The sequence below is a fragment of the Dryobates pubescens genome, chromosome 29, assembly GCF_014839835.1.
Source record: "Dryobates pubescens isolate bDryPub1 chromosome 29, bDryPub1.pri, whole genome shotgun sequence".
NCBI lineage: Eukaryota > Metazoa > Chordata > Aves > Piciformes > Picidae > Dryobates > Dryobates pubescens.
Window position 1 is genome coordinate 3857695 of NC_071640.1, and position 15969 is coordinate 3873663.

A 15969-nucleotide genomic window follows, 5' to 3' on the forward strand; every position below is an offset into this window, starting at 1 on the left:
CAAGCTTCAGGGGAAATCCTGGGGGAGGGTGAATAAATGCATGTGAAATGAAACCCATCCCCATGCTGAGCCCTGAGAATGGAAACCACTGAGCTTTGTGTGGTTCCTGCAACAACAAACTCACCAAACCTAGAGATTCCTGTTTTCCACCACCTCCTAAGGACACCATTGCTTGTGTTCCAGCAGCCCCCCCAAACCCTCTTTGAACCCAGGGTGCCACTGAGATGCTCCCTGGACAAACTTAATGAGAGAGAAGGCACAAAACTCATAAACCAACTGGAGACTGAGTGTATCAGACAGGGTGATTCAATGGCAAGAGCCACCAGGTAGCAGAGATCCCTGCACTAACACACATCCAGCTCAGTCAGGGCTTTGGATGTGACCACAACTGTATCTGAACTGCCACCAACTCCACAGCCACCACTGCTTTGAAAAGTTCAATCTCACTGAGCTTCATGAGGTGCAAAGAGAAGCTCAGCCTGGCTGGGACTTCACTAAAGCCACAAAGACCTCAATCAGCAAAATATTTCTGCATGTTTCTGTCTACCTGCTCCAAAAAGCACCTTAGACCAGCTTCATTTTGAGGTGACTTCACCTGTAGGCTTTGAGTTCAGAAGGGACTGACATCAAAGTTGGTGAACAGGCACAGAGCAAACCTTGATGTGAATTCACTGAGGGCAAGGAAAAACCTGGGATGATAAGCACTTGTCGTTTCTAACCAGCTCCAACCCCTCTGCTCTACAGAGCCAGATGCTCACTTGGCAGCAGCTCAGCCACAGCAGGATTTGATCCCGGAGGTTGATGACTGCTGCTGCCACTGGCCAGGGTTCAGACACAGGGCTGTTGTCCCTTTGGAGCAGGCAGGGGAAAGGGGCTCTGCTGCCCTCAGCAAAGCAGACACAGCTCCTGGTTTTTTCCAGCTTTATCCCAGACTTTGCTTATCTTCACCGAGGTAACTTATCTTGGTATCATGTTTGCTAACATATCTCCTGTGAGCAGGATGGGAAAGGCTCCTGCTGTTGCACACCAGTGAGGTTATTTGGTAGCTGAACACATCACAGGCTGGATGTGCACTCAGCCATCAAGACTGAAGCCACCAAGCCTGAGCCCTCTCCCACCATACAATGGAGAGAGCTGCACCACTCTTGGTGGACAGCCACAACCTACCACTCTGCCAGAGAGATTATTTCTCTCCATGCTGGACCCCCCTGCTTCTGTGTCCTAACCACCCACACTCCCCCAGGACATCAGTGATGTCAGTTTTCACCTGGGGGGCCCAGAGCTCTTAAGCTGAGGTCTTGTATCAACTCAGTGGGAGATGCAAATGTCCCACACTCGGCTCCCATCTCTCCACCACACTCCCACCAGCAACCCCTGGACACTGGCAGGGAGGAGGTGGCTGAGCACTGGTAGGGTGGTCCCGAGCCTCTCCCACGCTGCCAAATGAGCCAAAGGCTTTTGGCTGCTGCCAGATTGGTCAGGCAGAAGCTCAGGGAGGGGAAGGCAGCGGTGGGTGGTGCCTGGTGGCTCCCAGTTACACACGATGACATTCTGGACATTGCTATAGCTGCTCACAACTCTCAGGTTCCCTCACAACAACCTCTAGTATTACTTGTGGAGCAGTGAGGTAGGTCTGGGATAAAAAGCACCTCCAAACACTTAATGTGATGGCAGGTTTGGGTTTCAAAGCGATGCCCAAGAGGTGAGGCCAGCAGCTGGAAGCGAGCGTGCGTCACAGCGGCTTTTAACAGCCACTTCCAGGAAAGCAAGAAAGAAGCCAAGTGTGCCTGATTAGATAAACACACAGCACTTCCAACAGCCCAAGGAGTCCTTAATTACACACCTCCATCCTCAGGTGCTGCTGTACTTTTACAATAACATTAAAACCGCTGGCCAGAAACCATTAATCCCTGCTCTGAGGAAAGCTGCCTTCCCCTCTCTTAATTTAATAGCTGCAGTCAGCTGAGACCACCCCAGCAATTAGGGCAGGTAGAACAATTTGTCTTCTTCAGTTGTTTTGCTGCTGCTCCTCTGGTACCATGTTGAGTAGGGATGATAGGATTGTTTGGGGTGGAAGAGCCCTCTAAGATCACTGAGTCCAACCATCAGCCTGGCACCACCGTTCCCGTTAAACCATGTCCCCAAGTGCCACGGTCACAGGTTGCTCGAACATCTCCAGGGATGGTGACTCCACCACCTCCCTGGGTAGTCTATTCCAATACCTGACTGCTCTTTCAGTGAATAAATTGCTCCTAACATCCAGCCTAAACCTCCACTGGCACAATTTGAGGTAATTTCTTCTCCTTCTGTTACTAGGGAGAAGAGCCCAACAGCCACCTCACTGTGACCTCCTTCCAGAGAGCTGTAGAGATGGAGGAGGTCTCCCCCAGAGCCTTCTTTTCTCCAGACTAAACCCCCCCAGTTCCCTCAGCCACTCCTCCTCAGACTTGTTCTCCAGCTGAGAAAGTTAGGAGGTACTAACTCAACTTCAGAGCCTTCCAACTCAGTTATTTTCACAGGCTCACAAATTGCATCAGGTTGGAAGGGACCCTCAAAGGTCACCTTGTCCAACCCCCTGCAGTAAGCAGGGACACCTTCAACTAGATCAGGCTGCCCAGGACCACGTTTTCTTCCAGAAGGAAACACAATCAGCACAGGTCCAAAAGCTGGTCTTGCAAAAGCTCAAAGTTCTACCATCACTACTCACTGAGAGCATGCAGAACCATTCAAACCAGCAGCTAGAAGAATTAAGAGGCTACCTGTCAGCCAGGGCTACTGGAAACTGGGCCAACACAGGCAGCAATCCCCACCACACCACGGGAGCATCTCCCTTTCACTCCACAGCAGACTCAGCAGCCAGGAGAGCAGAGGCATTTCCATACTCACAAGCACCCATGACACAAGGAGACCCATTAACTTTCTGTCTTCAATCAGGACATTCCCTTAGGTGGCTCCAAACATAACTTGCAGGCTGCTCCAAGATCTCTCCCCCAGGAACCCCTGAAGCATCACCCGACAGCGACAACAAAATTCAGCTCTGCCTCTTTCCTCCCCGCTGCCGACTGGCAGCAGCGGCAGCCAGGGATGGCAGAGCCTGACCAGCTGAAAACCTGGGTCTGTTCCCCTGGAAGGTTTTCCTCCTCTCTCTCTCTCTCTCTCCCCAGTATTTATTGGCATGTTTACCAAGCCTGCTGCAGAGCAACGGAAACCTCAGGGGCATTTCTAAATGCTCTCTCTGTCTTGAAGGTTTACTGAGGTCTCCACCAGAGCAAGCTGAAACCTTCTTGTGAACATCAGCTGAGCAGCGCTCCTGACTGCCTGTATTCATGCCCTGTTTTCCTGGAGCTCCTCAGATGTTGTTCTCTTCACTGCCCAGCTTCAGGCTTGCTGTTGATTTTTTTAAAAATATATTTTTTTCAAAATCTCTTCCTCCCCCCCTCCCCCTCCCCCCCGACCTCAACCCCCCCAAGGACCAAGGGGAGTGTTTTTCACTTTCTGCTGCTGCAGCTTGGCTCCTGAGGGGAGTTTAACGGCTTTCACGTTCTTGTGCTTGAAAACTTCCAGGAGGCAGTCAGCTCCCTCCCTGGAAGAGCGCAATGGGCTTCAGGGAGGGGGAAGTTCACTGCAACAGAGCACAGGCTGCTGCCTGTGTGCTTGCCTGCAGGCACATGAGACATCCTTGCTGCCCCCCAGCTCTCACATTCCTCAGTCTGACAAATGCTGCCTATTCTGTGTCTATGGGACACTAACTCAACACATCCACCTCATCTACCCACCCAAACCCAGAATCACAGAATCAACAAGGTTGGAAGAGATCTCAAAGGTCATCAAGTCCAACCTGTCACCACAGACCTCATGACTAAACCATGGCACCAAGTGCCATGTCCAATCCCCTCTTGAACACCTCCAGGGATGGGGACTCCACCACCTCCCTGGGTAGCACATTCCAATGGCTAACAACTCTCTCTGTGAAGAACTTTCTCCTCACCTCCAGCCTAAACTTCCCCTGGTGCAGCTTGAGACTGTGTCCTCTTGTTCTGGTGCTGGTTGCTTGAGAGAAGAGACCAACTCCCTCCTGGCTACAACCATCCTTCAGGTAGTTAGTTGTAGAGAGCAATAAGGTCTCCCCTGAGCCTCCTCTTCTCCAGGCTAAGCAACCCCAGCCCTCCTCACAGGGCTGTGCTCAAGGCCTCTCCCCAGCCTCATTGCCCTTCTCTGGACACGTTCAAGTGTCTCAATGTCCTTCTTAAACTGAGGGACCCAGAACTGGACACAGGACTCAAGGTGTGGCCTCACCAGTGCTGAGTACAGGGGCACAATGACTTCTGCAGAGATGGGGATGGCTCCTCTGCATGTCCTTGCAGGTGACAAGGTACAAGAACCTTTATCTACCATCTCCTTGGGCTTTTTAAGCTGATCAGTGCAGAATGACACTGGGCTCTGCATGTCTGATGGAGAGACTAAACGAGAGAGCTGACATGGCACACACAATGGGCACAGCACCTTCTGCCCCATTCTTCTCCTGTCCCCTTGGTATCCATCACCAGCTCCTGCCTGGAAGGGTAAGATCAGTATGGTCTCCAGAGTGAAGAACTCTGTTTCTGTGCCTCAGAGTCTTTGGTTTTCAGAGTGCAATTAGAGAGGAAATGCTCATGAAGCAAACATTCTCTAGCAGTGCCTTGCTACAGTGTGATGTCTGCACAGCAAGCACAAGGAAGTGTGCATGGTAGGATGGAAATCACCCCATGGAAATCTGCAGTAGGTCAAAGCTGGGTAGACAGTGTGGGCAGACTTCTCGCTCTAAGGGCTGCCTCCAATATCCAACTGGTGTTCCTGAGACATCAGAGTTGACAAGATGGAGCAGAGCACATGTAGCAGCGACTCAGGGAGCCCTGCCAGGAGCTCTCATCAAGTTGACATGTGCTTTGATAACTCCTAGGCTCTCCCCCCTCTCCAGCAGCTTGGAGAGCTGCCTACTCCATCCTCTTTTGAGACGAAGCAACCCCCTCCCAGCACCAGTTCTGTCTGCAGCCCAGGAGCACTCTCTGTCCCTCTGGGGTGGCTGCACCAGAGGGAGCAGAATTAAACCTGACAGTGGACTCCACAGAAGACCAACAGGGAAAGGTCATGCAGCCAGCATCAGCCCTGCTGTGCCTGCAGTGCCCAGGCAGCACACAGCTCAGCAGCAGCGCTCACCCCATGGAGTAGGAGCTCTGCACCCCAAAGAACACAACAAATCCTGACATAAGCACTGGCTGTGTTTTCATGGAAAGGTCATTTCTCTCTGTACCTCTACCAGCTGAGATCCTGACTTGTCTTCTCACAGAATCACAGAGTGGTGGGGCATGGAGGGGACTTCCAGAGATCATCCATTCCAACCCACCTGCCAGGGCATGATCACTTAGGGCAGGCCACACAGGAAAACATCCAGGTGGGTTTTGCAAGACTCCAGAGATGGAGACTCCACAACCTCTCTGGGCAGCCTGCTCCAGTGCTTCATCACCCTCACAGTAAAGAAGTTTTTCCTCATGTTGCAGTGGAACTTCCTAGATTCCAGTCTGTATCCACTATCTTTAGGGTGAATTCTTCCAGCCCAGAACAGTGCATCCCCAACATCTGTATAGACCCCAGCATCCCAGGAGCTTGATTTGGGCAGATAACTCCAAATATTGTTCAAAAAGATGAAATTAGACCAGTCAGCAAGCTGTTTGGAGTGGGAGAGGGGCCTGGGTAAACCCTACCAAGCCGAGAAGTGGCAGTGGAGATATGGTCCAACAATTCAAATGCTCGTGGAGCATCTCAAATCATGCTCTGCTGACATCTAATCAGGAAAGCTCTGTCAAGCTTCTGCTCCATTATTACTGCAAGATTGTTAAAGAGGAAAGGGGGAGGGGGAAGTGGAAAAAGGCAAGCACAGCAGCAAGAAAAGAAAGGAGAGGGAAAAAAGCAGCAGCAGCCTCTAGTAGGACAAGCATCTCATTTAAGGTTTTAATTAGTCTTCAAATACATAATGGGTTCTGGCACTATAAATCCACTTGACCTCTATTATTGCCAGCACTTGCATGATAAATGCTGGCATTTGTTTTCCCAGTTGTTACTGGGATGGAACAATTCTTTTCTCCAAATGCACTAAATAGTTTCAGTATTTATGATGACTGCTCCCTGCAAGGCTGGCACCAAGCTGTTGTGTGTTGATCCATGGGAAAGACCATCTGCCTACCCCCCAAGCCTTGAGACAGGAAAGGACCAGGGGAATCCTAGCAAACAGCTCTGGCCCCTTCTGTGTCTGAAGGTAGGGCTGGATGGGCAAAACAACAGAACAGAATAGACCAGGTTGGAAAAGACCTTCAAGATCATTGAGTCCAGCCTATCACCCAACACCATCTAATCAACTAAACCATGGCACCAAGGGCCTCATCCAGTCTCTTCTTAAAAGTTCTTGTCCCTCTCATCTATTTGAGGGCTTTGAGTCTAGAGAAAAGCCAAGAGCAGGAATGGCTTACAGCAGGCAGGGTAGTACACGTGAAGGTAACAAAGGCAGCCCACAGCTAAGGGGCAGGGAAAGCTGTGGGGAGGTTGTTTTCAGCTGGTGCCACATCAGGCTTCCTCAGGAGCACTCTGGTCCCACACAAGGCCTTCCATCCTCTGATCTCCAGTGTCAGAGCTGGAAGCCAAAAGCACAGGACTGCAACCTCTTCTGCTGGCAAGGTTGGGCTGCAGGCTGCTTCGTCTGAGTGCTGTATTCATTGGCACACAGACAGCACACAGCTGAGCAAATATCAACCTTCCAGACTGATTCTGAACGCTACAAAAACCTTCTCCAGAATAACAATTTTGCAGATTTCCCCCCACCACCACTCCATGGCAAAACTATTCCTTTAAAAAAAAAGAAAGGCCTGTACAACATGCAGGAACAGAGAGAAATTACTTCTGAATCGAGATGCTCATCTGCCTGATTTGGCAGGAGATGCTGTACGTATGTGTCATCCAAGTTTCACAGCCTCCAGAATCCAGTCTGACAGCTGAACAACTGGCTGAAAATAACAGCAGCCCTGCACATCTACCTGGCACCCAGGAGCCCCTCAGCTGCACTCAGGGCGAGCAGCTAGCACAGATGGGGAGAGGGAAGAAGGAGACGCTCTGCACCACATGCCAGGAGAGCTTGAGCGTTCGTGTGGGACAGGTAAGGCTTGAAGCAGAAGTTCTCCATGGAGATGGAGGTGGCACAAGGGAATTACTTCCCCCCAGTGGGAGCAAACCCAATGTAGCTCAGAAAAGCTGCAATCTTTGATTAACAAGCTGATCTTACAGCTTTACAAGCTGTAACTATTAGCATGGTTCCAGTTTCCCCCCTCGTGCACAACAAGCACCAGGTTTTAACTAAGCAAGGCTGGAAGAAGGCTTTTTGCAACAAGGTGTTGGGCACTCAGGGCACAGGGCACAGCATTTTCACTGAGCGGTTTGGAAGGCACCTCCAAGATCATCTAGTTCCAAGCCCCTGGACCAGGTTGCTGAAAGCCTCATCCAATCTGGTTTTGAACACTTCCAGGGATGGGGCATCCACAGACCCTCTGGGCAACCTGTCCCAGTGTCTCCCCACCCTCACTGTAAAGAATTTCTTCCTAATCTCCAGTCTCAATCTCCCCTCCTCCAGCTCAAAGCCGTTGCCCCTCATCCTATCACTACCAGCCCTTGTAAAAGGTCCCTCTCCAGCCCTCCTGTAGCTCCCTTCAAGAAGGCTGCTCTAATGTCTCCCCAGAACTTTCTTTACTCCAGGCTGAAAAAACCCCAACTCTCTCAGCCTGTCCTCACAGCAGAGGCCTCTCAGCCCTCAGACCGTTTTTGTGGCCTCCTGTGGACCTGCTCCAACAAGTTCTTATCTGTCTTATGCTGAGGACTCCAAAGCTGGACACAGCACTGCAGGCAAGGTCTCACCAGAGCAGAGCAGAGGAGGAGAATCACCTCCCTCGACCAGCTGGCAAGGATTCTTCTGATGCAACCCAGGACACGGATGTGTGTTTTGGTGTGCAGAGCACCCAATCATGCAACACCTAACAGACAATCAAACACAAGCCTTGGAGCTTGTGGGAAGCTTGGAGCCCTGTCAGAGGAGGCTTCCTTTAACCATGAAGTCCCTCAGGCAATGGTCTGCTTAACAGATTAAGAGTTGTGGGGACAGGAGGGTTTTCAGGGAGATAAACTGAAGCGGGTGGAGGCACATAACCTCAGGGCTAACTTGAGAACTGCCACAAAGGGCTTGGCAGCAATACTTGGCTTGCTTCTAAGAGCAGGATTTTCTCTGCCAGGATACAGCAGAGCCTCATGACCTCCCATCTTCCATTATCAGCTTGTGTTGAACAAGCAGAGATCAAAAAGAAACTCAATTTGAGATAGAAAGTGACACACAGTGATTAAGAAAGGCAACATCTCCAGCAGCTAGACAAGCCCAATTACAGCAGCTGTCCCCTAAACACTGACTCAGAGAGGAGAAGGGAAAGAGCAACACACGTCAGAGCCGTGCAGTGATCAAACACTGACAGTGAAACCCTCTAAAACGAGGGGCAGTGTCCTTGACCCCTCCTCCTGGATGCAGCTGTAAGTCAGACAGCAGCTTGCAGAAGTCAGGCACTTCCCAGCTACTGGGACATGGCCATAATGGACTTTGAATTGATGAGTTCTGGGTCTACCAGGTGCCAGGTCTCTTTCCTAAGCAAAGGTCTCTTGTCTGAGTGCTTGTCCCTGCCAGGCTAGGGACCAGCCTTGCTGCTGCGTGAAGGAGAAAGGTTCCTGAGGTCAGTCAAGAGATAAAGGTGACTCATGCTGAGGGTCTGGCCTTGCCTTGCTCAGTGAAGTGCCAAAGCAGACCATGGTCATCCAGCCAAAAACCTTCACAGAAGTAACTGGGAGACAGAACTCTCTCTGCTCAGTCCCTTTGCTGCTTTGTGCTGCAAGAGAGAGTAAAGCAGAGGCACCTTGTTCCTAACAGCAATACTGTCTTGCTACCCAGATCATCATGACCACAGGCATTTCCTACACCTTGGCTACCAAAGGAATCCATTGGTGGGAAGTGCTTTCAGGAGCCAGACAGCACACACCAGAGCTGGGATGGCTGCAGGAGCCTGGAACAGCAGCCAAAGGGAACTTCAGGCTTCCCAGCTCCGCTTGTGTAAGGAACTGATAGCTTCCAAAGACTTTGCCCTCCCCACAACAAGAGAGCTCTTGATTTATTGGAGGCCTTTGCCAAAAGCCACGCTGTACCTTCTCTGCCACAGGCTTCATGAACTGGCCTCTTCCTCACCCTCCTTTCCAGCACTTGCAGTCTCCTCTGGCGTGAAGACAAAACAAGCACCTGAGTTTATTAGCACAGTATCTTATCCTCCAGTCCTGGAGCATTTCTCTGCTGTGAGCCAAGAACCCTTGCAGTACTTCACACTGACACTGGGAAGGAGGCTCGTGTGCAGAGCAAGATGAAAGAACATGAAACACTTCTTAGTGCTTTGAGAGGAGTATTTTAAAACCTCATAAAGCCAACACAAGGGCAGTCTGAAGTGAGTGCTAAATGACTCGATTTAAATCCAAATGACTCAGAGGTTCCATCCCCCCATCAGTGCTGCTGAAGTGATTTAACAGCTGAGGTTACTCAGAACTAGAAAAAAAAACCCCTCATTATAAAGATAATGAGGAAGCATCCTTTAGAAGTCCTCACCCAAGAAGCATCCCCATGCAAGCAACACTCCCTCCTGCCCTGCTCCCTTACACATCACAACAAGACCCACCAAACACTCAGGTCTCCTTGGACACCTTCCCACAGGTCCCTTACTGGGAGGCACGTGGGGACATGTTTTGCTAGCAGCACTCTGAGCTCAGAAGCTAAGGCCCCACTGAGCATCTGTAAGAGCACAATAAAGCAATCAGACCACCTCTCACTCTGCCTTCCACTTGACCAAAAGCTACTCTGCTCCAGTTAACAACCTCATCCATCAAACCCCTGCATAAGCAGGTATGATTAACCAGCACAGCCCTGGGCTTTCATTTTCAGAATGCAAAAAGGCTGAGCTGCAGCCCAGCAGCTCTTGGGGAAAATCAAATCTCATTGAGAATACTTAATAGCAAGTAATTCCAATTATGTGCTTGCTCAGTCTGACTGGTAGGAAAAGGGCAGGCTCCATGCTGAAGCTGTTTGTGATGCGACTCCTGCACTCATCTGCCACGTGGAAGGCAAACGCTATCTAGGCACCAAAATGACAGCCTTGGTGAGCAGGGCTGGCCCGTTGTCACAAAGGCACTGGTCTCAGAGGGCCACATCTCTTCATCTGTAACCCTGCCCAGGCCTTCACATGAGGGTTGAGAAACCATGAAGAAGGTGCATGCCTGTCCCCGAGCAGCACCCCAGGCCAAGGCACAGGCTGGCAGCACTGCTGCCTCCCTGCTTGGAGTCAGTCAAGGGCTGGTCAATCTGGCATATTCCAGCAGCCCTAAACACTTCTTAGAGACTTCAAAGATGTTTAAAGCAAACAAACAAACAAACCAACCCAAACAGGCTAGGAAACATAAAAGCAGGGTGTTTTTTTTTCCATCTCTGCCTAATTGATCCAAAGGTTCAAAGATTCCTGTGAAGAAAGCAAGCTCAAAGCTGCACTGGGGATGCAGAGATCCACATTCAAACCCACCCAGAGCAGATCAGGAAGGAATGGGGTTTCATGCCCAGCCAGCCTCAGCTGCCCACTTCACCACTTGAGAACACAACCTGAAGCACAGCTGTCTCTGGCAGGGGGATGAGCAGTACCCAGCACGGAGGCTCTTGACACCAAACAAGCAGAGCAGCCTTGTGCCTACCCTTTCTCAGCAGAAGATGTGCAGAAAGAGAAGTCAGGCTCACAGCTGAGTCCTTTCCTGCCCTCACAGCTTGCTGAGCAGGGCTGGGCAGCAGGGTCTGTGTACTGCAAACAGCACAGAAACCATACCAGGACCCAGCTTACAACGCTCTGAAAGCTTCTACATGCCAACGCTTTCTGGAACACCTGCAGCCCTCCCCCACCTACACCCAGCTGTCAGGAGAGGTGTTGCTCAGTGTCTCCTAACACTGCCACTGCCATGAGATGATGACTGAGGCTGACGTGCTGCTGAGAACAAAAGCTGAGCAGCCCAGAGTCAGTTTTCACTTTGGAGGGCACTGGGATGGCTCAGGCTGCTCTCTGCTTTCTGTGGTGGGTGAGCAGCAGCTTGTTGGTGCCAGCCTCCAGAGAGAAGTGGCAAGGAGCAACTGAAGAGGTGAACACTGCAAGGCAGCACTTTGTTCAACATACAACAGAGACCTGAGTTACCCACCCAGGAATTGTTCAGGCTCCCCATAGAAGGGGCTCAGCTCAATGCTCTCAGTTCACTGCTGCCTGCAGAGCGCTGGGCACAGCCAGCTCCATGTTGAGCAGATGCTGACACCTCAGCCCAAACCAACCCATCTAGAAAAGGGTAGCCAGCAAGAGTGGCAGAGGCTGCCAGCGCTCCCATGCCATGTCCAGCAGTGGAGCTGAGGGCACAGCTGGCTGTCTGCACCCTGGGGCATCTCCCAGCAGAAGGCAGCTGGGACAGCTGCTTCTGTATCATCAAATTCCAACCCCCCTGCTATGGGGGCAGGGACACCTCCCACTAGCCCAGGTTGCTCAAAGCCTCATCCAGCCTGGTCAAACACTTCCAGGGATGAGGCATCCCCAACTCTGGACAACCTGTTCCAGAGTCTCACCACCCTCAAAGGCAAGAGCTTCTTCCTACTGTCTAATCTAGCCCTTGGTTGCCTTCACCCCTACAAAACAATCCCCTCACAGTCACCCCCTCACCGCTCTGCAAAGGCAAAGCCTAGCAGCACTCGGTGCACAGCCTGCAGGCTGGGGACGGGAACAAGAGCATTCTTCAGGGCCACATTTTTGGTTGTTTGGAGAAACAGACACGACCTCTGTTTGTTTGCTTTCATGTTTTAGCTACTCTGTATCTCCTCTCAGTTTGTTGCTTTAAGCTCTCTGTGTTTGCCTTTCTTGACCAGGTCGCTGCTTTCACAAGACATTTGCAGCTGCCCCACCGCCACAGCTTCATCTTCTGACTTCCAACTGCTCTGAGAATACTAATTAAAAACACAAAGAGCTCAGCAAGAGGAGCTGAAGCGGCAGAGGAAAGCATCAGACACTCCTTCCACCCCCAGGTCCCCAGTGAAGGGCAATGCCCATGACAAAGTAACCTGTGAAGGACATCTTGGTCTGATGGTTTGGCTCAGGGTTTCTCAGCCGTCACTATAGATTTCCCCAGACCTCGAGTTGGCTCTGAAACTTCACTCTCCCTCCTTGCTGAAATCCCTGTGTTTCCTACCATGCCTGCCTCTCTCAGATGATTCCAGCACCCTTACCAATGTGCAGCTATTTTATAACCATAAGCAGGGAAAAAATAACCTGAAAGGAAAAAAAAACCACCATGGAAAGCTCTCCTCACCATCAGATTTGTTGACATCAACAGGCAGGGCTGGCTCAGAAGCTAACCTGAATCTCAACTCTCTCACCTGCTCCCTGTTACCCCAACAGGTGTTCCTCTTGCTGCAAATTGCTGCTATTAATAATAGTAATAATTATGATTTTTTTCTAACCATTTAATAGGAGGGTATCAGAATTCCTGGCAGCCATTAAACACATCTCCTTTCTCCTCAAGTACTGAGGGATATGTTGGTGGCCTCTCTTACCCTCCACCTGAAGTTCAGGATAAGAGAGCTGAAGCCAGAATAAAAGCTAAGGAGGGAGCAGCAGAGCCAGGCTCCTCTCCACTGGCTGTCCTGCACACCCATCCTCTCTCCAAAGCTCTTTCACACCTGAGTTGCATGTGTCAAAGCATGAACACGTCTAAGCACTGCAACACTCCCACTCCCTTCCTCCAGCAAGATGCTGCTGCACAGCCTCAGCCTGTGAAACACAGGGGCTGCTGATTTTTACCACTCCAGCAGGTTCCCAGGACCCTGTAAGGAGCAATATCCTCCGTGTCCCACTGACTGGAGATGTCCTACTCTGCAAGGCAAGCTGTAGCAGGCCCCTCTCCTGTACTGCAAGCCCCACTGGCTGTTTTTCCTCCAGAGAACAATTTATCCTTCTGTTGATAACATCCTCAGCTTGGGAATGCGAGCAATGGCCCCACAGATTAACCAGGTCACTGCAGCCTCCAGTGAAGAGTGAACATGTCTCTGACTGCAGCTGCTTTTCCCTCCCTCCAGCAGTCACACACAGACTGGCATGGCTCTGGCTCTGTCAGATGAGAGAAAAATCACTGCTGGCTCCAGAGGTTAACACAGCATAGCCACATCTGGATCACTGGAGGGCACCAAGCAGCCCATGGGCCACACTACCTCTGCCTTGCTCTGCCTCACCTGCAGAGCTCAGCCCAGTGAGTGACCAGGCTCTGCCACATGCCTGAAGCTGAAATCCCAACCCTCCAGTGCTGCCAGCTCTCCAAGTCTGTGAGATGGGGCCAGGGGGCTGTGTCACCACCCAAGTAAGGGACACTGCTGCAACACTAGGCTCAGCTCTCCCCAGGAAGAACTCTGCTTGGACCAAGAACCTCCCTGACCCTCAAACTACACTGTCCTGCCTGCAGTGGGACATAGACCTGGCTGCATTTGAGCCCAGGTTCGATGGGAAGTGTGTGTTGTGTGAGCAGAAACCCCCTTGCTCTACTTTTGCAGTTATTTCCAGCTAAGAAAAGGCTGTGCCCTCCTGGTTATGCAATGCAGCCACTGCTGCACAGCCCTTCTCCCAGATAAATCTCTCCTGACCCCTTCCACAGAACATGCTCACACACCCAGGCAGCTGTGTCTCAGCATGCAGTGATCTCACACCCATGTGGTCCTTGCCACTGCCCTCCCCTTGTGCCACTCCATTCCAAGGGACTCCAGCTCCTTTTCCCCACACTTCTCTCTATCCCAGGAGCAGCATCATCAAGGCTGATTTCCTGTTCCCCTTTCACAACAAAGCAATGTGCTCAAGGAAGCCCATAACAAGATGCCAGGAACGAATGGAAGGCCCCAGCTGATGTTTCCCAGCAGATATAAAGGTGGAGCTGACGTGCAAAAGGAGGCTGGGGCAAGCCACTTTGGCCACACTGCCTTTGAGGAACAGCTCAGCCCCAGTGCATCTCCTGGCAGGGCACAGCAGGGCACGCTGGGTCCCTCACCCACAGCTCCACTGCTCAGGACAAGCTCAGCACTGACGTAGAGGCTACGCCTGCAAGATCAATAGAGAGAGCAAACACGCACAGCCAGCCTTTCTCCTCCCAGAACGCTGTGCCTCAACCCCACCAGCATCTTCTCTACGTCAGCTCTACCAACAGGAACGAGGACATGCAGCCTGAGAGACTCTCTCTGCACTAACAAGGTCATATTTAATCAGTTGGCACCTCCCGGGGTGCAGTTTCGCCTGTGTGAACTAAGGAGGCTGTCCACAGCCACAGAGCAGCCAGCTGGAAGTGCCCCATGCCAGGCACCCACAAGTGTCTGCAGTGGGCAGTTCCAGGACAGGCAGACGGTGCCCAGGCTGGGGACACACCAGGCTGGCAGCACGCTGCGGTGAGGACTTGGCTGTGCTCTGCTGCTCCCTGGGGAAGGGAGGCAGAACAACGCAGGGGGGTGAGCAAAGCCACTGTGCCTGCTGTGACCACATCTTGCCACATCTTTGTTTCCAAGCTGGGCATCACTGCAGGCGGTCCAGGACTGAGACAGCACCCATGCGTGCTGATGCTCACAGCCTGCCTTCAGCCCGTGCTGTGGGCTTGTTCCTTGGGTGCTAATCAGAACAAGAGCAGCCCAAATTCCCTGCCAGTCCCCTCCTGAGAGCTTGCTTTATCAGTCAAATCAGTTACAGGGCCCTGCAGAGCTTTAAAAGAGACAAAAGCTGATTTGCTGCTCGGCAAATTGGAATTTCACTCCCCATGCAGATTAATTCCATTAACTTATTCAGTGTCCTTTTGGGGGCAGATCCTTCCTTGCCCTTGCAGCTTATGGCAAGCACAGAGCAAGTACAGTGCAATCTCCTCCCTGGTAAAGGCACTCGGTAGCCTGATCTTGCTCTGTGCCTGATCTTGCTCTGGCATTCGTATCTCCTCCCACGCTGCCCAGCTGCAAACACCTTCCCCTCCCCACACACCACACCACACCTTTCACCAGGCCTCTCAGTACCAGGAACTCACCTTGTGCTTCATAGCCAGAGTAGTGATGAGCTGTGCCCATGTCCTCATCGCCAGGGCCCAAGCCAAGGGCTGACCTGAGCTGGGCCATGTTGACCTGCGCTGTCAGCTCACCGTTCCGGTCCCCGATCTACAGGGTGAGAACCAACAGTGCAGCCGGTTAAAAGGCAACAGGCTATGAGCAAACAGCCCCTAGCAAAGGGTTTGCCAGTCTCATAACACAACAAACACACACCCAGCTAAGAGAGCTCAGAGACACCCTGAGAGACCATCCAGCCCAGCTTTCAACACCAGAGCAACTCTCCAAAGCTACTCCTCGGTGGTCATTTGGGAGAGGGTCCTTGCATGGGACCTTGAACAACCTGGTCTAGGAGGAGGTGTCCCTGCCCATGGCAGGGGGCTGGAACTAGGTAATGATCTCTAAGGTCACTTCCAACCTAAACCATTCTATCATTTTATGCTGTGCTGCTGGACTTCAAATTGCCTTTCTGTGGAGTTCAGTACAAGGAACTGAGGGGGCACAGCTCCCCCACTGCTACAGAAGTGGGACAGAGGTGAATGAGCACATCTGGCTCATGCTGTAGCCATGTCTGGCTTGGCAGAGAGCCCTGAAACTCTCAGCCCCCTTCCCCAAACATCTCCATAGTTACTGAGCACCAGCCAGCCACACTACTATCAGCCATGTGGGCAGTGCCTCACAAAGCCCTTCTCTCCTGGCTCAGATCCATACAGCTTTGAGTTGTTCCTAGTGAACTACCCACA

The 15969-nt window shown here is 51.7% G+C and overlaps 1 protein-coding gene across 1 annotated transcript in view; it reads right to left on the reverse strand.

The window, feature by feature from the left end:
• The window catches only part of GPSM1 (G protein signaling modulator 1), an 85393-nt gene that overhangs the window by 34512 nt on the left and 34912 nt on the right, over positions 1–15969 (reverse strand). The window contains exon 9 of the mRNA XM_054174352.1: positions 15211–15337. Coding sequence (XP_054030327.1) covers positions 15211–15337 — 127 coding nt within the window. The remainder of the gene's footprint in view (positions 1–15210; positions 15338–15969) is intronic.